The 24,853-nt window shown below is 51.4% G+C and overlaps 1 protein-coding gene across 2 annotated transcripts in view; it reads left to right on the forward strand.

The window, feature by feature from the left end:
- ARHGAP26 (Rho GTPase activating protein 26) overlaps window positions 1–24,853 on the forward strand; it is a 98,954-nt gene that overhangs the window by 28,390 nt on the left and 45,711 nt on the right. For both annotated transcript variants that reach the window (XM_042826680.1, XM_042826679.1), the window contains exons 11-14: window positions 2,496–2,574; window positions 18,514–18,550; window positions 24,039–24,104; window positions 24,766–24,840. In XM_042826680.1, the coding sequence (XP_042682614.1) occupies window positions 2,496–2,574; window positions 18,514–18,550; window positions 24,039–24,104; window positions 24,766–24,840 (257 nt within the window). The remainder of the gene's footprint in view (window positions 1–2,495; window positions 2,575–18,513; window positions 18,551–24,038; window positions 24,105–24,765; window positions 24,841–24,853) is intronic.

A 24,853-nucleotide genomic window follows, 5' to 3' on the forward strand; every position in this document is an offset into this window, starting at 1 on the left:
TGTGGGGCTGGCTGTAGATGTGGGGCTGGCTGTAGATGTGGGGCTGGCTGTAGATGTGGGGCTGGCTGTTGATGTGGGGCTGGCTGTAGATGTGGGGCTGAGGACAGCTTTGTGCTGCTGGGATGGGTGGGATGCTGGCCCGGCCATCCCAACCTGAGTGCGTGGCACCCCGTGGGCACGGTCCCAATGAATAATGGATGAGCCATAATGTGTGGGGTGCATTTGGAATGCGTCACAGCCAGGAAGATGGTTGTGCTCGGGAAAGTGGTGCAATGGATGCTCTGGCAAATGAGCACTGTGGGAGGAAATGCAGAGCTGTTTGCAATGTAAATGGATTTTTAATTCGGGTTTGCAGCCCCTCCCTGCACGCTGGTAAGTTTGGCTTTGAAGTGAAGCCCAAAGAGTTGTTATCGCTCAAAGGCAGAACAAACATTTTCCCATTATCACTTCTGTCCTGTGCGTGGGGGAACCTGGCACTGGAGATACCTGCACTGTCTTTCTGGGACCTTGTCAGTTCTCTTAGGGGCCAGCATCAATTTTACTCGAGTGAACAGTTTCAATGTGTTTGTGTTGATGTTTCACGGGAGACAGAGATCTCTATTTCCTTTGCCCTCCCTGGGTTGCTGGAGCTCCCCCCCCAGCAGGCCTGAGCTTGGGCTGAGCTGCCCACCGCCTGCCTGTACCGAGGGGGAGGGAGCTGCCCCCAGCCCGTCTCCAGCCCCTTGGCCCCTCAGCCCTTCTCCTGCTGCCCCTGTCTCCCCCAGACCACGTTGTCTGCACAGCACTGAGCTTTGTTCTCTGTGCTGACAGCATTTGGTGCTGGCTGTTGAGCGTTTTCTCTCTCAAATGGGGTGATGGTTAAGTGGTTTCCTCTTCCCTTCAAAATGAGTAAACTTCCAAACCACTAAGCTGGTGAGTATGGAATGACTCACCAATAGGATTAGCGGAGATCAAATACATTATGTCTGATTTACTTGGACCTGGATTTGTTGCAAGCCTGAGCATGCTGCTGCTGCTGCTGCGAACCTGCGCTGGGCTGCCTTGCGCGTGCTGCGAGTGAGCCCTGGGGTTGGCTGGCGAGGGGTTATTTCTTTGTTCCTTGCCCTTAAGTACCACAGAGTGATGGGAACGGGCCAAAACCACCACACTGAGCATCCCTGTTCACGCTGTCATCTCTGACAGAGGATCAGCTCCTACCAAGAACTGAACAGCTTTTGTGCAGTGATCCTCTCCCGCTGGATCGCTTTTGGAAAGTGCAAGTCAGAAGTGAGCCCTGTTCCCAGGCCGTGTGGAGTTCTGCATTTAGTGGTCCCAAAGCATGCAACTCCCATGGCTTTCTGCCTCATCCCTGCGTGTTTCCTGCTGCAGGGCTGGGGCAGCTGTGTTTTGCTGGGTTGGGAGCTGCAGCATTACGCTCTCTCTGCTGCAATACCTTCTGAGAATGAACCCTAAAATCCCCCAGGCATTGCTGCAGACAGCTCTGACAGCCACTCCTGCTCATGCTGGATACATGCCTGTGTCTTCCCTGTTGCCAGGGCTTCTGCCCGCTCTCCTCCTGCAGAAATAGCAGCTGCACTGTGCTAATGCATCTGAAAATAGCCTGGAATGGAACAGACCGGGCCAACCGAACAGAACAGAAAAACTCATTGGATTTGCCACCTCAGCTGTGTCACTGAGCCCCTGCGGATCCCGGGGTGCTGAGGGGCAACCTGTGTTCCATGGTGTGCTGCACCAGGAGCTGGAGGGTGCTCTGCTGTGCTCAGTCAGTCACGACTTTGGTGACAGAACAAGATAATTGAGTGTTAGCTCCTGGTGTGGGAAGGGCAGAGCAAGGTCACTTGGAAGTGGTGGAGGTGGTGCTGGCCCTGAGGCGAACGCCTGGCTGGTTTTGTTCCCTGACCCCCCCTGCTTTGCGTGCCAGCACTTGGGCCTGTTCTTTTCCCTTCTCATTAAAATAAATAAGCAGCCACAGAGTTGGTTTTAGCGTGTAGCTTGGGGGCTGCTGTGTGGGTAAGGGCAGGGGTCAGGGGCACGGCACGGTCACACTGATGTGAGCATTTCGGGGACAAAAGTGTTGAAATTCCTGATGCAGCAGAAGGTCCCCCCGTGAGCTGGTGCTTGGGGTGGTGGGACATGAAGTGCGGGGACACAGGGGCGTCCTGCTTGCTCAGGTGCCTTCCGTGTCCATTACGTGGATGTGCTTTTAGCCCAAAGGCAGGTGAGCTGTCTGGGGTGCAGCGTCACGGGGTGCCTGTCATACTGTAAAACCACTGCAAATGTGTGTTGATTATTGGAGATGCCTTCTGCTCCTTTTTGGTCCTGGCTGGGACCTGCAGGGACTTCCCAGAGCGGTTAGGCTGGCATCAGCAGCACCGTGCTGGGGCCTGGCGAGGAAGAAGGTCGTCATCCTTCTTTCTCTGTTTTACACAAGAACTTAATCTGTGTCTTGTTTTCTGACCTGCACCTTATTTATGGTATTCCCTTTCTCCCTGCAGGCCCGGCGTGATCACCATGCAGGCGCTTTCGGAGGAGGACCGAAGGCTTTGGATGGAGGCAATGGATGGCCGGGAGCCGGTGAGCAGAAACATTGGTGCACAAGTATTGGAGGAGAGCATGGAGAGCTCTCTGTAGCCTGGGGCAGCTCGCTGGCCACAAAGCAGGCAGCCACGCAGGGCCTGCCAGCCGACGGGGAAGCTGCATTGTGGGCAGAGCCCCTGCTGAGAGAATAGCTTAATCCTTTGGTTAAATATTTGAGGTTATACTGTATCTCCTGTGCTCGAATTGCTCGAAGGTGTGGTGGAAGGGAGGTGGGTAGGCTTGGCCAGCACAAACACGCTGCTGTGCTGTGCTGAAAGGAAAACACAGCAAAAAGAGCAGTAGAAAAAAGTACGCTGTAGATTTCTAGGGCTTTCCGAGTCCTGCAACTCGTCTGGCAACCGTTTCTGGGTCTTACAGAGAACTGCAGATCTTGTGTGAGTGGAGGAGTGGAGCCCATTCCCAGTACTCAGTGGTATTCTTCTCGATGCTGTGCTTGCTTCTGCTGTGCCAAAGCTGCACAAGCTGCCTTACTGCTGGGAGGGATTATGGAAGCTTTTCGGAAAACTGAATTTTTTTTATTCTGAGCACATATGCAGACTTTAATGCTGAGTTTTCTGAGCTTTGCCCTGCTCTGACTGGGCTGCTGTGGATGAGTGCTGCATGGGCTCTGTGTGTCGGTGGGATGGAGTGGTCCCATCCAGCAGTGGCAGTGCCACCATTGTAGAGGAGCCCACGGGTGCCAGGTGCAGCACAGTGTGGGCCTCTGCCTTGGCATTATTGGGAGCATGCAGGATGTGAAAATAAACTTTGCAGGCAGCTGGAGCCACGGCAGGACCGTCCGTGTGTGTTTGTGTTTGTGGAATAAATGTCTGCTACTGGGCTGGAGCTGGGATCTGGCAGCCGGAGTTGGATCCACGTGGGGATCAGGGTGGCCCGGTCCAGCACAGCCCTGTGGCCTCAGGCTGGTGCTGGTTTGAGCAGAGCCCTTCCCCTGCAATCCACGGAAAGGTCCTTGTTTGTCAGAAAGCATTCTTTAAGGCCACATGGATACGCACGGGGCTGAGCGGTGAGCGCTGGAAGGCACGTGCTGGGTGTAGTCGAGCAGCTTGCTTTTGAAAGGCTTGCAGTGATTCATACACCTGGATGGCTGTGTGTGTCTGAGGCGCTGTGCTGTATCTCAGATGAAGCATTTCATTCAGGATTTCAGCTGGGATTCAGCCTGGGAATCAGGGATTCACTTGGCAATTCAGGTGTGATGGGACTTTGGGAGATTTCTGGTCCAGCCTTCTGCTCCAAGCAGGTTATTGAAGCCAGGCGAGGAGGCAGACTTACTGCCCTATGGGGCACCAGCTCTGCTGCTTTGGCCACCCTCAGTAGGAGAGTTTCTCCTATACCCATTCTGAGCATCTCCAGTTCCAGCGTGCACCTCTTGTCTGCCATCCTGCCATGCTCAGCTCTGAGCCTGGCTCTGCCTTGTGATGCCTTGCTGGTGTGAGGGTTGCTCCCAGGTCTCCGTGATGCTGAACAAGCCCCTCTCCGAGCCAAGTGTAGCCCCCTTCCCAACAGTGCATGTGCTGTGCTGTGCTGTGCTGTGCTGTGCTGTGTAGCTTGGACCTACCACTGATGGTGATCACACCTTTCTGCCACTCCCTTGAGTCACGTTATGCTTCTGGGGTAGAAATGCACGTTTACACCTGCAAACACACCATTTCCAAGAAGAAGAATTGTGAGAGATGCAAGCACAGAGGGCGGAAAAGAGACTGAGTATGCTTTGCCTGCTCAGGACAACCCCTGCTGTCTTTTTCTATCATCAGCCCTGCTTGGCCTGCTCCTTTGGCTCTTGAGCTGAGAGGCTCTGTCCTGGGGCAGCTGTGATTGGAGGGTCCTCCTGTGTGAGGTTCACCAACCTCGCCAGCTCCAGCATGCAGGCTGTCTTGTTCCTTCTGAAATGAACTTCTGTCTTGGGGCTGTGTGACACCCAGATGCAGGATAGCATTTTCTGTTTCTTCGCTAATGAGAAGTGTTCTTGCTCATGATTTGGATCAAGGCTTGCTCTCCTTCAGCCACCTCCTTCCCTCTGCCTCACCTCCAGTGAGATGTAGGTGATGGGACGTGAAACCCAGGCACCTGCAACTGGAGCTGCAGGAATACAATCATCCAGTTGCATTTTTGACCTGCTGATGTTATCAGGATTTGGCACAATAGTCAGCTGGTGTTGTAGGATAGGGTTGCAGAGGTATAGCCAAAGATTTTGAGTGTTTGTGAAGCGCTATGCATGTGAAAGGGTCTGTGAAGTAACAGATGCAGGACTGCCTGGCTTGGCCTGTTCCAGGGTCTGATCACATCAACTCATTCAAAAAACCCACGGGTCTTTATGCTGCTGCCTGTGGATTTCTGTTCTCCCCTGTCGTGCCCATCAGCTTTGGGTGGCTGGCTCATCCAGCACGTCAAGGATTGTTGCTACTCATTGATGCAATACCTGCTGGCACTGAAGTGCTATGGGTGCTCAAACCTGGCCTTCCAGGTGTGCTGTGGGAGCCATGGGAATGGAGCCTGGATGGCAGTGGGTCCAAGAAGCATTTTCCTGTGTGTGCTGACAGGCAGGGTAGCTCCTTGTCCTTGGTTATCCTCCTCGATCTGTCAAGTGGATTTCTGGTCTGTTTTGTTTGAATTCTGAATTCTTGCCTTGCAGTGTAAGGGTGCGGGGTGTTACCTACACTGCAGAGATTTCCTTGAGGGAGAGACAAGGATTTAATGTTTGGAATCTTAGAAGTATCCATTCTCTGCTTTGACTGCAATTTTATAATCAAAAAAATACCCTTGTGGAAAGAATGTCTCATTTCCCTTTGGTTTGAATATTGAGTGTGGGAAAGATGGACGTGGTGGGGATGGTAATTCCGTGTGCAAATTCAGGCTAAGGAGAGATTAAAGTGCAGTGGAGTTTGTTTCTTAGTTATAATTAAAAAACTAAAACCAAATGTTGGATTGCATCGCAGGAATATCTAAGCATAGAATGTGGGCTACATTAGCTAAGACGTTTGTCGCAACTTGAAAAGATTTATTGTATCTCTCACAGTCAAAGCCGTCTCCAGATAGCAATCATCAGTCTGTTAACTCTTAGCACTTGCTATTAATTTGGGCAAAACCCCTGTGCTGATTTTGGGTTTTCTTCTGTGTTGCGGAGGCTGGAAGTAGGGCAAAATGCTAACTGTGTTACAGAGCAATTGCATTCGTCTTTGTTAAGATACTCAGGGTGAGTTTCCTGTGTTTTTTTCCCTCTGGTGATGCAGTTTGTAGTGAGTATGGCGGAGGCTGGAGCGATTCTGAAAGCTGACTGGGGGCTGAGTCAGAAATAAAGCTGTGCTGGCTCATAGTGGTGGCTGTGGTAGGCTGTAGGATTAAGAGAGACGCAAATTAGGCTGTTTGCTTTCTGTCAAAGAACTGAACAAGATAAGCATTTTAGTAAGGTTATGGCTTCGCTTGCCAAGTGCAGCAGGCGTGCCAGCCAAAAGAGATGACGATGTCAGCGGTTCCTGCTGTTACCTTGCAAGCAGGTCGGTAATCTTAGAAATCATTCTCACGTCAGTGCTGATGGAATTGGGATAGTGGGTTTGGAAGCTTTTGGGTCGCAAAAACGTTTCTTCGGGCAAACAAACTTAGCAGAAGATTAAGGGTATAAAGCGTGTTGAATGGTGTCCCAACCGAGCTGTGCTAATACCTTGTCCGTAGCCTTAATTTGTGATGGAGAAGTTAGTGTTAAATGGCAAATGCAACGTCCCGTGATCCTGTCAGAAGGAATAAGAGCTGAGCGGTGCTGTTCTGGCACTTGCATCGTGCTGCCCTTTGCTCAATTTGTTTTGTTTTGCTTTTCTTTTTTGTTCTTTGAGGCAGTGCAAGTCTATAAAAATACAGCAGGCATTTCGTATAGGAGTTGGCTTTGTTTGCACTGTAAAGCTGAGGGCATCACTGGGGACGAACAGTTGGTTCCCACTTGGGCCTGCTGCTGTCATGAGGAGGTGAGGAGTGCAATGGAGGCACACCAGCGCTTTTTCCTTTTCTTCTCTGTTCCCCTTCTCTTTGGTTCTTTGTAGTTTTACAAAGATGGGAACAAAGGACAAATCCCTGGCGGGCTTTGGGAGGCTGAAAGCTGGTTGCTGAGGTTGGTGGGTTTTGTTCCGGGTGACCCAGCAGTTGGATCCATTGCCCTGGAAGGGCCCTGCTCCTCTTGGCCCCGCTCCATCCCCCAGAAATAAATACGGTTTCTGCTCCCATTCTGGAATGCTATTGCAGAGCATCACCTCTGTGAGGACCTGAAACCTCCTCTTGGCTCCCCACATACCCAGGTTCAGCAGCACCTGCAGCTCCGTGTGAGGACACTGGGCTGCAGGGCCATCAAGCTGTGTGAAGCTGTCAGGTTTTGGGGGACAGTCAGATGACAGCTTTGAGTTTTCTGCCTGCTGCTGGGACACCACACTCATGTTCCCAACCAGGAGCTGCGCCCGGCTGGAGCTGCAGCGCTGTTTGTCAGCACTGGGAACCTGTGATGTTCAGAAGTGGTTACTTCTGGGTTAATGAAAGACTAGGTGGCAAAAGCCACAAAATGCTCTTAATAGAGACACTTAAAGCCTCTCAGGCCTTCCCTGGGTAATGAAGGTCATTGCTGTAGGTCATCACTTGGAGTTTGTGCCATGCCAGCAGCTTATTAGCCCCATGAAATAAGATGCTTGTGAAGCCTGCATGTCTGAGCTGAGTGCCCACACAAGCACATGGAGCCTCGTCTCCTGGCGCCGGACGCTGCCAGGCATCGCAGGGCGCTGCGGGCTCGTGCTCCGTGCAGGGCAAGCAGACACGGCTGTGGTCACGAAGAACCCATTTTCCTTCCTGCAGCAGCCTACAGGCGCTCCACCTCCTGGTGGCGATGCTGGCACACAAGGCTGGCGGCTGCGCGCCTCGCCTCGGGCTCAGGCTCACCAGGCTCTCCCCACTCCTTGTGTCCCTCAGGGCCGTGGTTGTGGGGACTGCACAAAATGGAGCAGGGTGGCTGTTGGGACGCCGTGCGGCTGCGCTCCACTAGATGGCAAGCTGAGACCAGCCCGCTCGTTGCACTTGTGCCCTGGTGCTCTGAGGGCGGTGCTGCCCTGTGCCTGCTGCCCTGGCCTTACAGCAGGGCACTGCGGGCTGGGGGCAGTGATCACTTCCTAGTTTTTCCTCCAATGCTTGGTGCAAGCTAAAGCTAAAACCGCTTCCTTCCTGTGTTGTCCTTCCTCTGTTGCTGTCCCTGAAACAAGCAGTAATTTTGGGAGCAGGCAGTGTTTAAGTGCAGTAAGCCAAGTGTGGGTGGGTGAAGACCTGCAGAGGCTGCAGAACCTCTCGTTGCTTGCTCCCCAGGCAATGGGGTCCTTCCCCTCTGGCCCTACATGGCCCTACAGAGCCCTCCAGCACCTGCAGGCCTGGCGTTGCCACGGTGACCATGGCCACCATCTCAGTCTGTAGGGATGTGGTCCTGTGCTGTCTGCAGGCTGAGGCCATGCTGGGACCCTGCTCAGGTCAGCCCGGGGCAGTGTTTGGTTTGGTTGAGTGGAAGCAACTGCAGTGAAGTGACCGGTACTGGGTAGTGAGGCAGCTGCGTTCCACCCTGCTGGGGTTGTCCATGGCTCGTGGTGTCTGCAGAGGCTGAAGGAGGTAGGCTGTGGGCTCCAGAAGCTCCTACCCCATTGCAGCCCCTTGGCCGTGCTCCCCACCTTGCAGCAGCTCGGTGCACAGGGGCTCATTTGCCAGTGCTGCTCTGGAGACATAATGTAGTGTTTTCATAGCAAAACCCAGCGCCCAGCCTCATGTTCCTGCCCAGCACACAGCACCTCTCCTCCCGCCTCCACCTCACGTATTGCTTCTGGAAATTCTTTCTGGAATTGTTTTTCATTTTCTTTGTCTAATTATACGAAATGGTAAGAGATTAATTTCCCAGTGGAAATGATGTCTTTTGAACTCGATCCAGCGCTTTCAGTCTTGGCATTCCTGTCGTTTTGGTTCATTCCAAAAATAAATTAACTTGAAGGACTTCTGTTGCAGCCTGGGGGACGGTGTGGTGGGAAGGGCACGGGTTGCCACCTCCCTCGTGTTCCATTATAACCAACCGGAAGCTGCAGATCTGCTTTATCACTTTAATTCATTTCATCTCCAGCCCCTCGGAGGTCACTTGCCTCTTCTGTATTGGTTTTTGTGCTGGGCTCATTAGCTCTGTGTCTGAGCGTTTCCACAAAGCTTGTAAAACCTCCTGCTCCCTGCGCCGAGGATGCGGTGTTTGCAGCGGCTGCAGCTGGCGGGCAGGGCTTGGGCTGATAAACATCAGCAGTGCTTTCATCCGAGTGCGATGGCCTTACGTTGCCCCAAACAGTCACTGAGGGAAGTGCATTTTTGGAGGTGGTACGAAAATCTTCGTGCTGAGCATCTCTGAGTGCAGGGGGTGGTCCTGAGCTGTTTGCTGCCTGCACACGGGCGAGGCGTCGGGAGCCATCACTGCGTGTGCCTTCCGGTGCTCCCAAGCATTTGCTGTGTGTTGGTCTGTTGGGCTTTTTCTGTGCCACTCTGACACAAATGTGTGACTGTGGGCCTTCCAGGGAAATATTGTGTATGTTTTATCATGAGTTTTTTTCATGGCCTTCATCCTGTCTGGGTTTGTTTGCTTATGGCAAATTCTTTCTTTCTGTTCCACTTTCCATGACCTGCTTCGTTGCAGTCGCTCCATCTCTCCGTTCTGCGCTGAGCAGAATCCTTCCCCTCTCTGTCCCCTCTCAATCTCTAAGTTTCTATTGTTTGCTTTTTCTCTTTGCCTCTAATCAGCTCCTGACCCAGACAACCTAGTGAACTTTCCCTGAACCAAGGCTGCTGTCTCACCCATGTGCTCTCCCTGCCTGGGAGCTCCTGCAGTGCCTCTGACAGCAGCAGCTCAGCTGGGTGAGGAGGGCAGAGCCTGGCCCAGCACAGCGTCTGCCTGGTTTCTCTGCCTCCCACCATTTGAGATTTTTGGCAAGAAAGCTTGCTTGTTTTCCATCCTTTGTCCTTTTGGGGGACATGATGGTAGAAGAGAATCAGCCTGAACTTTCAAGCTCAGTGATTATGTCAGGTTCCACGTTAGTTTTTGTATCACTTGTGCTTTTATCACAGCCCCCTTGTCTTCCCTTTTCTTTTTTGTAACTGTTTTAAACCTATGAGTGATAACTTTACATTGGGATTATAAGCTTTTGTTTTGTCTCTAAAGCATTTGAGCCAGTGAGGTTGTAAGGCTTGACTTCCTGCTTTTAGGTACAGTTCCAGCCAGTGCTGCTTTGCTGTTTGATATCTTACTGAATCAGGATCACTGCTGCCTTGAGAAGTCACGATTCTGTTCCTCCTTTAAAAAGCTGATTGGATCATAAATAGAGAAGAAAAAAAAAACCCTGAGAAAAACATTCTGGATCATCTTGAAAAGAGATAAGAGCCCTCAGGACTGCTTTATAAACCAAAAGCACTATTCCACCCATCCACGTTTGGAAAGTTTGTGACTTCTTCCTGCACTGCTGCTGGGAAATCCAGGAGCTCTGCAGTGGCTTCGGTTTCTGTTTTTCATGTCCTGTGGGTGAATGGCTCATTGTTTCTTTAACGCATTCTTTGTGGTAGCCAGCTTTGGCATGACAGTTTTCTTTGTGGTCTGTGCTGCGCTCCGTTGGCCATAAACGTTGGATTTTGCTCAGAGTGGCAGAGCTGTCCTGACACGAGTGGGTTCCAGCGCCCCTCAGGAGCTGGGAAAGATGCTGGCTGTGCCAGGGGAGCGTTGGCCACTGCTGCTGTGCCGCTGCCTTGTCTTGCTGCTGACAGCAGTGAGGGCTGGGATCGGAGCATCGCCTGGCCGCAGGGCGCCGTGCAGCATCCACCTCTTGTGTTGCACCCACACACTGCTGCAGCGCTGCGCCGTTTTCTTTCATTTTGGTTCAGGCCAGGAGGTGAGCGTGGTGCTGAGAGGTGCTTGGAGTTTGCTGAGTCCCTGGGGAAGGAGGGCTGATGGAACCTGGACTGCTGCTTGCTGGCGACACGTGCAGCGTGTGTGTGAGCAGCACAGATCCACAGACCTGCAGTGACTTGTTCTGAGTCTGCGTCGGGCGGGGGAAGCAGCTGAAGAAATGGTTGCAGGGTGGCTGCATTGAGTGATTTTGTTCCTGCTTTGATTTGAACCCAGCTGCCCACCCTTAGGCTGTGTCTGTCTGCTTGCTGGCAGCCTCTGCGGAGAGGCACGAAGCGCCATGAATGGAACAGCAAAGAGAGCGCGCGAGCTGCTTGTCTTTCTCTCTCATGTCACCTCTGTTGTGGAATATTTGAGCAGAAGGTTCAAGAGGCATCTAGAAAGTAAGGGAGTAACTTCACATCAGTAGAATATCAGTAGAATTCTCCGCTGGTTTTAATGGTTATTAAGAGTATTTTTGCTAGCCTAAATGAAAAACTAAAGTAGTCGGTTTGTTGTGCAATCAGTTGTAAAACTTACCACTTTCTTTATTGCCTGTCTTTATTGGTCCTTGCACTTTTTAATAGCCATCTACTGTCACGCCACAGTCCCACCACAGTCTCTGATCTAGGCTTCCTCCTACTCCTGTTTGCTGTCTCAAAGCCTGCCCTTCAAAACTTAAACAGTTTGATGATCCTATTTCTGCTTTGCTGGCCTCTGTCCCGTGCTGCCTTGGGTTTGCTGTCCTGGGCAGGCCTGCAGGGAAAGCAGCAGCTGTATGGGATGCAGGGTGCAGAGCCTGTTGGCTGCCATGTGCTGCAGGTGCAGCTTGTGAGTGCTGTGTGTGCACGGCGCTGTGTAAATGTTGGGGTGAGCGGTTTCCTCACAGAGCTTATCTGTGGAATTTCAGGTCAAAACCAGAAAGGCCTAAACGTCGTGCTGCACTTTTGGAGAGGGGCATTCAGGCAATGTGAAATCTCCATCAGGCTGCCTGCCAGTGCCAGGGGCACAGTGAGCCCAGTGCTGCACACCAGGACCCCAGCGCGAAGCCACTGCACTGCCAGCTCCCTCCGTCTCCTCCCATTCCTGCTGGCTTTCTGCAGAGCAGGGGTGCAGTCAGTGCACACCTGGCCTGACAGGCAGCACGAGCAGCTGTGCAACCTGGGGCTAGAAGTGCTCACCACAAAGATGTTGCAGCCTTGGCACCAACCCACCCAGCATTGTTTGGAACAACTGGGCAGTGAAGAACCTCTTTTCACCCAGCAGGAATGCAAGGCATGGCTGTGTTACAGTTATTTTAAAAGCAAAGGTGACACTGTTATTTAAAGACAGGTTGGTTTTGTGTTCACGCTCCTTGCTGGTGGTGGATGTTGGGTGGAGGAAGGGTGTGTGTGAGATAGGCAGCTATGAGGCTGGCTGGGCTCCAGCAGGGCTGCTGGAGGTGTGCGCACTGTTGCTCAAGGATCCTAGAAGAGTTATGGGCAGCTGTTAAACTGGGAGAAGTTTTCACTTTTAGTCAGACTCCTGAGCGGCCCGAATAGATCTGCTCCACTGCACTCACTTAGAAATGCTGCTCTGTGAGCCTATAAGCGCCTCAGTTATTCCAAAAATGTATTTTTCTAAACCAGATGACCTTTAGTTACATTGTTCTGGAGACTGCTGTGTATCTAACATGCTTTGTGCCCCGTTGCTTCCACCTACCCTCTTTCTGTTTGTTAATTTCCATGCTGTCTGCAGCTCGGTTTCCATTTGCCATTTAGATGGGGTGAGCTGACAGTGTGACCCCAGGAGGTTCTTCCTATGGCTGCCCAGGTGATTTTTTTCCTTAGGTGACAAAGGCAGTGGTTATATAAGTGAGCTGAGCTAAGCAGTGCAGCTGGCTGGCGGGCAGCCCACCCCGCTTCAGCCTCGGAGGCTCTTGGGAACGCCTGCACTTGCAATAAAACGTGGGCTTGTTTTTAATTAGAACCATCATTTAGTTCAGCACGGAGACACAGAAGAGCAGGACCCATTTAGAGGATTCAGACCCCGAGATGCCTCTCTTTAATAGACCTTTTCTTGCTTTTAATCAAACACAGGCGTCCGTGCGAGTTCTGAGCTGAAATCTGTGCTGGAAGAAGGGAGATGGAGCGAGGCGGGGCAGTAGCTGTGCCTGCAGCACGTCAGTGCAGTGCTGAACAGTGGGTTGGGAGGGAAGGAAGGAAGGAAGGAGCTGCCAGGGACCCTGGGCCACCCTCTTCCAAGCGAACAGCCCTCATCTGAATGACATAAAGCAGCACTTCACAGCAGGTTTCTGCTGCCCTGCCAAGTCTTTCGCTTTGGAGGCAAGGCTTTTTCCTCCCTTCCCCCTGCAGGGAGGCCTGCAGTGATGTGGGCTGGGAGAGATCTTACTCCTATCTGTGCTGTTCTGGCTCACAGAGCAAGGAAGGTTATTTCTAGCCACAACACAGTGTAGTCTAGCTCTGAAAATCCTGCTTGTAGTACGAAAACCTGGCTCTCGGACAAAAATAGAACAGGGTTGATAAGGCAGAGCCAGAAACAAGGGCTGATTTCATCAAGGTTGCCAGGTGTCCTGCTTTTAACAAGGAAATATGCTGCTTTGTACATGAGCCTTCTTGCTCTGTGCTTTGCTGGCATCCTCCTGCTGGGCTGCGTCCCAACCGAGCAGCTCCTCTGCAGCAGAGCCAAGGCTGCTCGGGCGTCAGGTGCTGAGGATCCTGCCTGGCATGGCACGGGCATGTGCTGATCCTTCTTTTTTTCCTCTGTTTTCCTCCCATTTCCCCCCTTCCCTGCAGCAGTAGAGGTCAGAGTTACAAGGTGCCTTCCCCTCCCCAGGCATGCCCAAACTGTCTCACGAGGGAGCCCAGGTGCCCGGACCCAGCTCTGGGCAGTGCTGTGCTCTCTGAAGGGGATGCAGCGATGGCGCTGAGCAGCATGGGGCTGACGTGGTGCTGCACCTGATGACCTTCAGCCCTGTCTTTTGGGATGACAGCGGGGCTCAGAGCCGCGCTCCCTGAGCCCAGGGGCTGCAGTTGGCTCTGGGGGGTCCCAGGTTGGCAGCCGGGGGAGGCAGGGCCCTGTGCACCTCTGCCTGTTCAGCCTGTTCTTCTGGTGCAGGACCAGTCATTTGTCTGGCCCCACTGTGAACCTGGTGGCTGCATCACCGCATGATGATACCACTGCTAGCTGGCTTGATACGTTAATTTTCAGCTGTATCAGTCTCCCTGTGCAACTGCACAGAAGACAAGACAGAAACACAATAGTTGCCGTGTGTAAATAAGTCAGCATTGGCATGCCTTGCCAGAAGAGGTGGATAACTCACAGATCTGTCTTGCTCAGAAGTCCATGGAAGTGCTTTCATCCAACAGCAGTTCGAGGATGTGAGTAGCTAACTCCTGCTGTTTGCAATCAGGAAAAATGTTCCATCCAATTATACTAAAATTATGCTTGAAGATACAATTTTATCACTTTCTTTTTCTCTTGAGTTGCTGTGAAATAATGGAGTATTTGGCAATAAAAACAGCAAAAACAAAGTAATGCCTTCGACACTGAATATGTGCTAAATAATTCACGGAGGCTTTACTCTCTTGAAATCATTCTGAGTTACCCAACATCTTGAAAACCTGTTTGTCATTTACGGTGTGTTTGCTGTGGTTCATCAGAGGGCTTTTCTGCATGCTGCTGCAGCTGTGAGTGAATGCAGGAGTTTGCCTTCTCTGGTCTTCTCCCGAGCACAGTTGTTCTGGGGCCTGTTTTTGTCCGGGGATTTTCATAAGCCTTTTCCACTATGGTCAGTGCTGCTCAGGCTTTTTACACTTTGTGGGGATTGGGAAGAAGTGTCTGTGGTTGATCCTGCTGCATTTCAATTTCTGTTGTGCTCTGAAGAGGTTGAGAACGTTGGGATCTGGACTGTGGTGAAACGATTGAGGCTTTGTTGGAGTTCAAGTGAAGACAGTAAGAGAGAAGGCTTACAGGCAGTTCTGTACCCTCTGTCTCCTGCAGGACCACGGGGCAGGTGGATGAAGGGCTGGGCAGGAGTCCCAGCACGCAGTCCTTGCAGTGCCACACAGTGCCTGGCCTTGGCCCAGGTCTTTGAATGAACCTGAGGGGTGGGCTCTGGCTGGTATGCTGTTTATGACCCTACTTACCCATTAATTTATTAAGAAGTTCCAAAAATGTGTGTGTTTTGCCTTTCTGTATCTTCACAACCTGCCCTTAGGTGGCTGGCAAGCCAGTTGGACGACCAGTGTGGGAATGTGATGATTTCTATTTATAAAGTTTTGGCTTCTTCGTCTTCTGAGCTGAAAGTTGAAAAACTCGTTCGTGGCTGTTTTGAGCATTTCTGACTATGAATCACAAGGAAATTGCATAATGCTGCAGCGCTTCCTTCTATTGCTCCTGGCTTTACAAGCGCCGCTCCTCCGGGGAGGCTGGGGAAGTACCTGCTGGTCTGAATGCGCTGGAGGAGCAGCTCCAGCACGAGGACTGCGTGGATCCTGCCATCGTTCCGACCACCTTCCTGCCAGGTGGTTGGAGTGGTGGGATCGTGCTTCCCTGGAGATGGAGATCCCTCCATCTGTGGGGGCAGAGCAGGGCTGCTGGCGTTGCTGTGAGTGGAGGCTTTCTGTCAACCGCTGCTGCCTCCGCCTCAGAGGGGCAGGCGGTTTGTTGCTCTGGTTTTTTGCCATCTGGGCAAAATCTGGTACTGATACCCAAAGGTGACAGAAGTCAGGAGCTGTGCAGAACGTTGTGCAGTCTCCGAGGGTTAAGGCTTTGTTTGGGCCACTTTGATTTTTAAGTAAAAACCTTTTCTGTTTATGGAATGCAGTTGTTTTCTGCAAGGCTGTGTGCAAACATGCCATTGCCATGTGAGAGCACAGTTAATTTATGGTGGAGCTTGGTGGACTTCGTAGCCAAACCAGTGTGAAACCTGAAATGAGGAAATAAACATAAAATTACTCAACACCTCCTTTTCTTAGTTCCCCTTCCAAACCCCAACTTGCTTCTTTTTTCCTTTTCTTTACCCACAATCCAGCTTCACCCCAAGCAGCCCACAGGCAGGCAGTTGAGCGAGCACAGAGCCAGCAGCTCACATGTGTGCCATTTACATAGGAGCAGGTTGTAAAAACTGGTGAACTCAATTCTTGTTGATTTCCTTGTGTGCAAGCAGAGGCTGGTATCAGGCTGCACATGGTGGCTGCAGGAGAATTTTAGGGTATGAATGGTGGATCTTAGAGGATTTTTGATAAAGAAAATCTACAATTTAGCCTTTTTTTTTAATTAGCTACAGTTGCAAGGTAGGTGGGCTGTGGTGGAATTGTAGGGGATGGTGCAGGTGGAACATGCACAGCTTGTAACTTGGTTTGTGCCAGCAATCGATGCGGACTTGGGCATGGCGAATAGCAAGAACCTCTTTAGAATTTGGCACCATTTCACTGGGAAGCTGAGATGTGTGAGGCAGGATCTTAGGATCTTGTGCTGTAGGCCCTGTGTATTACCAAGGCTGTTCTGGAAGCGTGGAGTGTTGATGCCTGTGGAATCAATTGGGGCTGAGTGAACTTTGCCATGCCAAGGCCCTGAGCTGGTACCTGCTGGCCACCCCTTGGAAACTCTTGTCCCAAAAATCTCTTTCTTCAGAAGGCTTTCGGTGGTACAGCAAAAGGGTTTCTTTTACAAAGTAGTGTTTGTTTTGGAAAAGGGGAGGGTATTGCAGAATCGGGGCTTAGTTAAAACCTTGATGTTGTAGAATGGTGTTGATGCATTACCACTGACGTGGATAAAAGGTTTGTCCTGAGCAAGATAGGTGCAGGAGGACAGCATCTCCTTGTTTTATGGTTGCATGGTTGACTCTGGATGAAATTTCCCTTATGGCATGTGCATACTTTGCGATTAATGGCACAAGTGTGTTGTGTTTCCTTGTCTGTCCTTTCCCTTTTTGTAAAGAACAGTGTGATGATTAATAACCTCTTTGTGGTTTTGCTTAACCAAACTGGAAGAACAAATATGCAGGCAGACACATTTCCCCCTGGAGCTGTGGTGCTGTGTGCCATCACTTGGAGCTGCAGGAGCAGCCCCAGAGAGCTGGGCAGTGCAGGCAGAGCGCGGGACAGCAGGCACTGAAGCTGGTGGGATCCCAAGGACAGGAGCTGGTGTTCACTGTGCAGGAGGTGGCTGGGCTTCGACCGCAGCCCTGGGCACAGCAGGGTGCTGGTGTCCAGCTCGTCTGGGATGGATATGGCAACCTGCTGATGGAGCATAACGCCTGACTTGCCCTTCTGTTCTATGCAGTGCTCAGCTGTAAGCCTGGGCTCCTGTGGGTGAGCTGCAGCAGGGGGCTTGTAGTGTGAGTGGTGACCTGAGGAGGGGTCTCACGCCCTGCAAGCCCCCGCTGGGTGGGACTGCTCTCAGCCCGTGTCTGTGCTCCCTTCAGCAAGTCTCCAGTGGTGAGACTGAAGCTGGAGAGGAATGCATCTTACTGGAGAGCTGCCCTCATGGCCACGGCTACAAGGCGGCCCCACGGGTGGAAAGCCTGCTGTGTGCTTCCTTCCCTCTTTTCACTTATTTTATTTTCTTGATACAAATGCTGTTCCTGGAGGAAAACTCGCTTGCTGACTCTGGCTGTTTTTGCTGCTGAATCATCCCCCAGCTTCCAGATGTGGGATGATGGCCTTTCTTCTGCAAACAAAAACCCCACTTCGCCTTGTACTGCACAGACCCATCCCTGGGGGGCAGCTGGGGAAGGTGCTCCTTGGGAATGCTGCAGGAATGTTGCAGGTTTTGGAGCCTGGGAAACACCTGGGCTGCAGCACCCAGGAGCTGCTTGTGGATCTCTGCGTCCTTGGGGTTAATGTCACTAATTGGGAGCCCTGACTGGGGCATGTCGTGAGCTGCATGATGGTGGCTCAGGGCCTCACTGCCACCCTGCTCTCCCGGATGCTCTGCTCATTGCTGTGCTGTGCGTTGCTATCAACAGTGCTGTTGGAAACTTTCCTTCCCCACCTGCTATTTCTGGATGCAGCATGTGGTTAAATCAGAGCACCAGGCCCTTGGAAGAGGGCTCCCAGCTTTGTTCCCTGCGAGAGGAAGGGTGTGCACGCCGATGGCTTTGTTTAGCAGCCTACACAGGCATTTCTTCCTGTTACAGTGGATGCTGCCACGCTCAGCTCCACCTTGTGATGCTGACGGAGTGCTGTGTGTGTGTTTTAGTTTGGGCTCTGGGTTGGTGAAGGACTTTTGTTGTTTTTTTCTTTAACCATCTTCATCTGTTGAGGTTGAGAAGCACAACCTGTTTGAAGGCTGACCTCCTCAGCCACGGTTTCCGTTATGCTGAGCTTTTAAACCATGCTTAAACTGTGATTAACGCCCTCCGTTGACATTTTCCCCTGTTTGCTTCTGTCCAGTAAAGCACTGCTTTTATCTGAAGTAGCCTGGCTGTAATGTGCTCAGGACAGGTGGATGAGGGGCAGCTTTCACACATAGGGTGCCATCACAGTGCTGGCTGAGGGCGGCTCATCCTGCTGCAGTTCAGCTGCTCTGTGAATTCATGATGTTTCCTTTCCTCTTTGCCTGACTCATCTACTCACTTGTAGGTACACGTGAGTGAGGATGGCTCCCAGATTCTGTGATTCTGATTCCCTGCTCCTTGCCCAGCATGCACCCCCAGGTGCTACTGCAGTGCCCATAAGACATAAGGGGAATCATTGGCTTTACTCTAAGGTTATGTCCTTTATAACAGAAGACTTCAGAAGAGCAGAATGCCCACCTCTGTTGTGTTTCAAAGCCCATGAAGTTTTCATTCCCACCCAGCTGGTGCCATTCGTTCACAGTTCTTTTTGGAAAGCGATCTGGTTGTTGGTACAGCTCTGGCTGCTGCAGTGTGCTGTCCTGAGGGGTACAGCTCTGTGCTGGCCTGGGGGTCTGGCTGGGGGGGGACGCTGAGGCCAGGCCGCTTCCCAGCTGCAGCCAGCATCTTCATGAGACTTTCTTCTTGTGTTTTCCAGGTCTACAACTCGAACAAGGACAATCAAAGCGAAGGCAGTAAGTATATATATATGTATGTGTGTATTTCTTTAAGCAAACCCTTGAGAAATGAACGGGCTCCTCCATCTGCTGCAGCAGGGGTGCTGGTGGCATCCTGCAGTCAGTAGCAGCTTGCTTGGCAGAACCAGAGCCTGGAGGATGAGCTTGCTTTTTCCAAGGGGAAAGTGGAACACAAATGTAAAGACTGTGGAGTTCTTACCTGATTGAAATTGTCAACAGCACCCCTTCAAAAACAAACAAAAAAATTCAACAAAAAACTAGGCTATTTTTAACTGTGCTTCATGCAATCAAAGACCTGAGTCAAGACGGCACTTGTTTCTCTTCCTAGACAAGTAGTTGTACCTGGTCCTGGCTCTCAGGTCCTTTGTTTCAAAGCTTTTCATTGAGCCACTTCCCAGTAGGTCTGAATTTGCCATAATTGCAACATTCAGAACTGATCCCTTCTCTCCTTCCCCCAAAGTCATTGGTCGTGCAAGAGCCTGACCCACACCAATAGTTAGTAAATTGTTTGTTTTTGTGCTGCCTCAGTCAGGGCATTTTTCTCACCATAATAGGTATAATTTGCAATTCATTTTTACCTCACGCCCATTTTCAGCCCTTGCATGGAACACTCACTTCCTCACTTCTGCTCTCTGTCCGTGTTGGTCTTCCATGTTGTCGTTTTGGTTTTGTGCAGCCCAGGTGATGCTCGGGGGGGTTGATCACTGGGCTTCACACCCATGGGCACAGAGTGCCCTCACTGAATGTGGAGTCTGTGTAGTGCACTTCAATGTGTTCTGTTTTGCAGAGAATCAAAATATGGTTCCTAGGGACAGAGAACAGGACTTGCTCAATTCTGTCCTAATCTGGCCATTAATTGTCACTGCTCTGTTCCCTACACACAACCCCTGGCTGTGCCAGGACAGTATGTGCCGATTTGGCTCAAGGAGCTGTGTTAAAAAACCATTTTCTGAACTTTATGGAGGGGTGATGCAAAAGCAGGGAAACGTTTGGGATGGGGGCGGGGAGGGAGGAGGAGCAGTGAAGCAATCCCTGCTTCTGAAAGAAGTGCTTGTCAGGCTGTGGCCTTCCCATCTTACGTGCTGTCAGCCGGCAGTCCTTGTGGGGCTGGTAGTTGCGCTGCAGTCATCCTGCATAGCAGCGCTTTGGCGATGGGAAGAGCACGAGTCAGATGTGCTCATGGCTTTCCCAAGGTCATTCGTGTTGTCTAATCCAGGATTGCAGCTGCCAGGCTTGCGGCAGGCGCCATGTAGAGGCTCCTGAATGCTCACCTAGGGTTTCTTTGGGAAAGGGCTGCCTGAGGTTCTCCTGCCCAGGGTGGGACCTGGGGTATGCTGGGGGCTTTGAGCGTTTCACCGGCTCATCTGGCTGCAGGCGGCCTCCCTGGGCCAGCTCCCAGCCCCCAGCAGCTCTGGGAAGTTGTGTGTATGGCTCTGGTGGTAATGCAGCCCACGCTGCTGTCGTGCTGTGCTCTGAGGCTGTTCAGCGTTTGGCAAAGGCTTGGGAGGCTCAGACAAAGACCGAATGCCAAGTTTCTCCCTGCTCGCCTTCACCAAACAAATACTGGGGTTTAATCAGCCCAGGGGGCTGTGGCAAAGCTGCTCATCTTTCAGTATCTTGACTGTGGTGACTGTCCATCTGAAAAATGAGAACATCTCCATGTCTCTGCTCTGCAGACCGAACCACAGTGCAGCTTTGCGGTGAGTTGGGACCCCAGGGTTAGGGCTGCTCCTGCACAGCCCGGTGGCAATAATTTCACACGTGCCTATGACCAAACTGCTGCTGCTGTGCTCTGACACCTGGCTGTGCTTTAGCACATTAGAACCATGTCTGCAGCAAGCTGCTGGCCTCACCAGCCCCACTTCAAATTGATTTGGAGGCTGGCTCTGTGCCACGGAGCCCTTGTTACAGGAACTTCCTATAAGGACTTGAAATGACTGTAATGATTGAATGGAGTCCGGATGCAGTGCCTGACCCTGAAAACCTATATAACTCTGCTTCCTGCCTTACTTACGCTGGTCTGAAAGAGAATGAGACTGGGAGTTCTATAGTGAGGTCTGCTTTTTGGTCACTATCTAATTTTACAGAGCTTTTGGATTTTACATCCTGCTGTGTGGCCAGATGGCCATCAGCCTGCGGGGTGATTTATCTTAATCTTCTTTGGGAGCTGGGAGGAAGCAAAGCAGAGTGCTGGGGGCTGAGTGGGTATCAGTGCACTGCTAGAGCTGGGTGAATTGAGACGTGCTGCTTCTCAAATGAAGGGGACTTGCTCTGCTCTGTGGAAATAATCATAGAATCTTTTGAGTTGGAAGGGACCTTTAAAGGTCATCTAGTCCAACTCCCCTGCAATGAACAGAGACATTATAGCTCAGTCAGGTGCTCAGAGCCTGGCCCATCCTGGCTTTGTATGTCTCCAAGGGACATCCACCATCTTTCTGGAACAACCTGTGCCAGTGCATCACTGCCCTTATTGTAAAAAATATTTTCCTTATGTCCAATCTCAGTCTCTCCTCTTTTGGTTTGAAATCATTTCCCCTTCTCCTATCCCAGCAGACCCTGCTGGAGAGTCTGTCCTCTCCTCACTGCTTTCACCTCCTTTTTTCACATCCACTTGATTCTCCACCTGTTCAGGATGGAAGCATGGCCTTTCCTGGCGGTCCTTGTTCCCCACAGCTTGGCATCTCTGCTGCTTTGAGACAGCTAAGACTGAAAACTCATTTCTCTCTGGTCTCCACTTGGTTTCTTTCTCCCTTTTAAAGCCAGTGGTGTTTGAAAAAAGTTCATAACGATTGTCATTGTGATGGCACTGTGTTACAGGACACAGAATTGCGTAGTGGGGGAATGCAGGGGAGCTCGCTTTGGCCTTGCATTGCCTTGGCTGATGCGTACACGTCTGGAGCCAGCAGGGTTACATGTGGCTCAGCAGAGCCAGCTGTGTCTTCGTGCCCCTTCACTGGTGCTCTGAGATACCATATCAGTATAAAGTAGAAGAATTAGTGGATTAAATAGAAATAATCTGGTAGGCAAAAATAGGACAGGATGAGACCGGCTCAGTAGGGCTGGGAATACGATGTTACACGAAGGGCAGATAAATATTTGTGTGTGCAACATTGGTAGTACAAATGATATGCATCACCTTTGCCTCTCAGCAGTGCTTTGAAATGTTGCTCTGGAACGAAGAGCCTGTGGTGTGTATCTTGGGCTGGAGGCTGTGTTTTACGTCTGTCCCCTGGGGAGCCTCCATGGACAGGGAATAGAGGGGAGGAAGGGTGCAGCTTTGCTTTGTGGGCAGAGTGCAGCGCTACCTGCTAATAGAAGGCTGCGGGTCTGCTCCCAGTTATGATGGAGAGGCAGTTTTAAATAGATAGGATGGGGATTAGGGATGCCTGTTGTGAGGAGTGCAGATAGGCTGTGCTTTTCTCTGGTGGGTCTGAGGGTTTGCTCTTCACTGCTGCCTTCCCTCTCTGTGCAGCCCCCAAAGGCAGGCTGGTCTGTAGCTCCTTCCTTTCTCAGCACTCCCAGCCTGCAGACATCAAACAGCCCAAGCCCAAAGCTGCCGACCATTCTGCTGCTGGAGTGAGTGGAGCCAGCAAAAGGGTCAGGGCTGCAATGGATACAAATCTGACTTTCATCTGTGCTGCTGCAGTTCGGAATCATTGGGTAAATGAATGAGATAAAGGGAGACTGCTTCTGTGAGAGGAAAATCAAGCTTTTATGATGCTCATTAAAAGTTAAATTTAAAGATGAATAAAGGCACTTTGGATATTTAATCAGATATTATTTCTGGATATAACTACTGCAAATAAATCCCCGACCTTTCCTGATCCAGAGCTCAACAACGAGTTGGAGAGCTTATTCATCTACTTGGGAGGATTATGCTCAGTCATTTCCATCCTGAAAAACTGCTCCTGTTTCTCCCCTCTGCTATGGCCAAGCAGCACAGCGAGGTGTGGGCTCAGCCCTTGCTGGGTCCTGTGGTGGGGCATGCAGGGAATGGGACTGGTGCTTGTGCTCAAGCTCAGGCATCCCAGGGGCTCAGGGACACTGCTGCACCGTGGGAATGGTTGGCACTTAGAGCGTGCGAGCCCAAAATGGTGAGTTGTGTTGGCTGGACAGCATTGTACAGGGATGCCAAAAGATCAGGACTGAGTGCTAGGAAGCCCTGCTGAGGTGGGCCTGTCTGTACAGAAGGGCTTCCAGACTGTGCTTTCCTGCTCCTCAGGCACCCCATGCAGTGTTCTGTGGTGATCAGGTGCTGCAGGCAGCGTCCCTCTGGTGGGTGCTGCCATTGTTGGGTCTGTGCCTGCAGGGCGGCTGGGAGCTGTGCTGAGCCCCTGAGTGCTGAGCAGAGCAACCTGGAGCTTTGGGATGTTTGTACATCCTGCAGCACAGGAATCCTCCAGCCTATGTGCTTACGTTGGCTCAGCACTCCACCGTGCTTGCCCAGAAAAATATAATAGACCTGTTTTACTGTTTCAGGTTTTTGTACCATTCATCATGTAACAACACCGGCAGGGAACTCAAAAGGAGTGATTAGCAAGGGCTGGCCCCATGCAAGGCATAGGCAGCCAGTGGACTGGAAGCCTGTCGTGAACCAAGTGCAAATCTGTGTTTAAATAAACGATTTGAGCAGGGAGAAGGAAAGGAATAAAGTCACGTGTGCCTTGCTGTGAGGACACTGCCAGCCCTGGGCTCTGCTCTGCTCTTCTTGGCCTCTAGGCAAGGCACGGTGTTGTCTCTTCCAGCACGACAGTTCCTCGTGCCTGTGCAGAAGTGAAGTCCTCTGCTTTTAAGATAATGCTGTGGCTTTCCTCGCTCCAGCGCCCTCCCTCTCAGGATGAGAGGTTAGCAGCATTGTGCAGTCCTTGCGTAAGATGGCCCTGGGAGAGCTGTGCAACTCCTTGCTGGAGAACGCGGTGGGGATGCTGGATGTCTTCGTCTGGGTCGCTCCCGGGTGTCGGTGCAGCCCTCTGCAGCAGAGTCAGGGGCTGGGTTAGCTGGGTGGACGTGGAAAGGATTTATAGGAATTACCAGCACTTAGATGAAGCGGGCTGTTCTGTGCAGTTTTTTTGCGGGATTTATTGTGTCAAAAATATATGATTCCCCTTTTTTATTCACAAGCAACCTAGTGTCAGCTTTGCAGACGAAGGTCTCGCTGGGATATCTCCCCTTGGTTCATATTTTGACCAGCTGTAGCTATAAATCTCTGGCACAGCCATAGCTGCTGGGGGGCAGAGATGCAGGAGGTGAGGATCAGAGCAGTGCTGAGGCTGCAGCGACGACCGAGGGTTGTGTGCTCACCACACTACACCTGGTACAACGCTGCGCTCGTCTCTCTCCTCTGCAAGCACCTCATTTATCTTATTTTCCTTCCCCCCCGTCCGAGCAGGAAGACAGCATTGCTGTGAATGCTGTGGATGGCTGCAGGATGAGAAGCCATCCCTCTGCAGGGTGTTTGTCACTTCTCTCCTCTCTTCCCTTTCAGCTGCCCAGTTGGATAATATCGGCTTCAGCATAATCAAGAAATGCATACACGCTGTGGAAACGAGAGGTAGAGCGCTTCACCAGATGGTCTGGTTTGGGGGAAGGCGTTGCATCTGCTCACAGCGCAGCGATTGCTTACCTGCTCTTCTCATGAGCGCGGATGATTTGTTAACCCTGTGAATCCCACGTCAGATAACCGCTGTGATGTGCTGCCGGGTGGCCTGGGTTGGCAGTGGGGTCGGGGATGGGGCTGAGCCAGGAGGTGCAGCACAGAGCTACAGGCTGCGCCACAGCACGCCCCCCTGCAGTGATAACAAAGCATTTCCTCTCGTATGGCTGACAAACAGACGTGCATTTCAGCCCTTCTCCATGCAGAACGTGGAAAAGGCTCAGACCTAAGCATGAAGAACTTGGCCCAGTGAAATTTTTCTCAAATTGCCTTTCTGGTTTACGTTGTGTGCAGATCCTTCATGGTGTGGCCATACTCCCTCACTGCTAGTGCTGTGCGGCACGGTGGCCTTGGATTTTTGATTCTTGAGCTAATTGGGGTCATTACTTTTAATCAACACGTGAAAGCCCTGAAATCAAAACCAATTTTTACCCTCTCCTATAATTCTGTATGCAGTCGGTGGGAGTATTTAATTATTGCTGTTGGAGGGCCCAGAGAAATGAAATAAATGTTAGTAGCTCTTTTGACATTCTCCTAATAAACTCTTTATTTTTTCCAGGGATCAATGAGCAAGGACTCTACAGAATTGTTGGAGTAAACTCTAGAGTTCAAAAGCTGTTGAGTATATTAATGGGTGAGTAGCTTAT

Source organism: Centrocercus urophasianus, unplaced genomic scaffold, assembly GCF_019232065.1.
Source record: "Centrocercus urophasianus isolate 14NV4802_14NV808 unplaced genomic scaffold, USGS_Curo_1.0 seq_26, whole genome shotgun sequence".
Taxonomy (NCBI): Eukaryota; Metazoa; Chordata; class Aves; order Galliformes; family Phasianidae; genus Centrocercus; species Centrocercus urophasianus.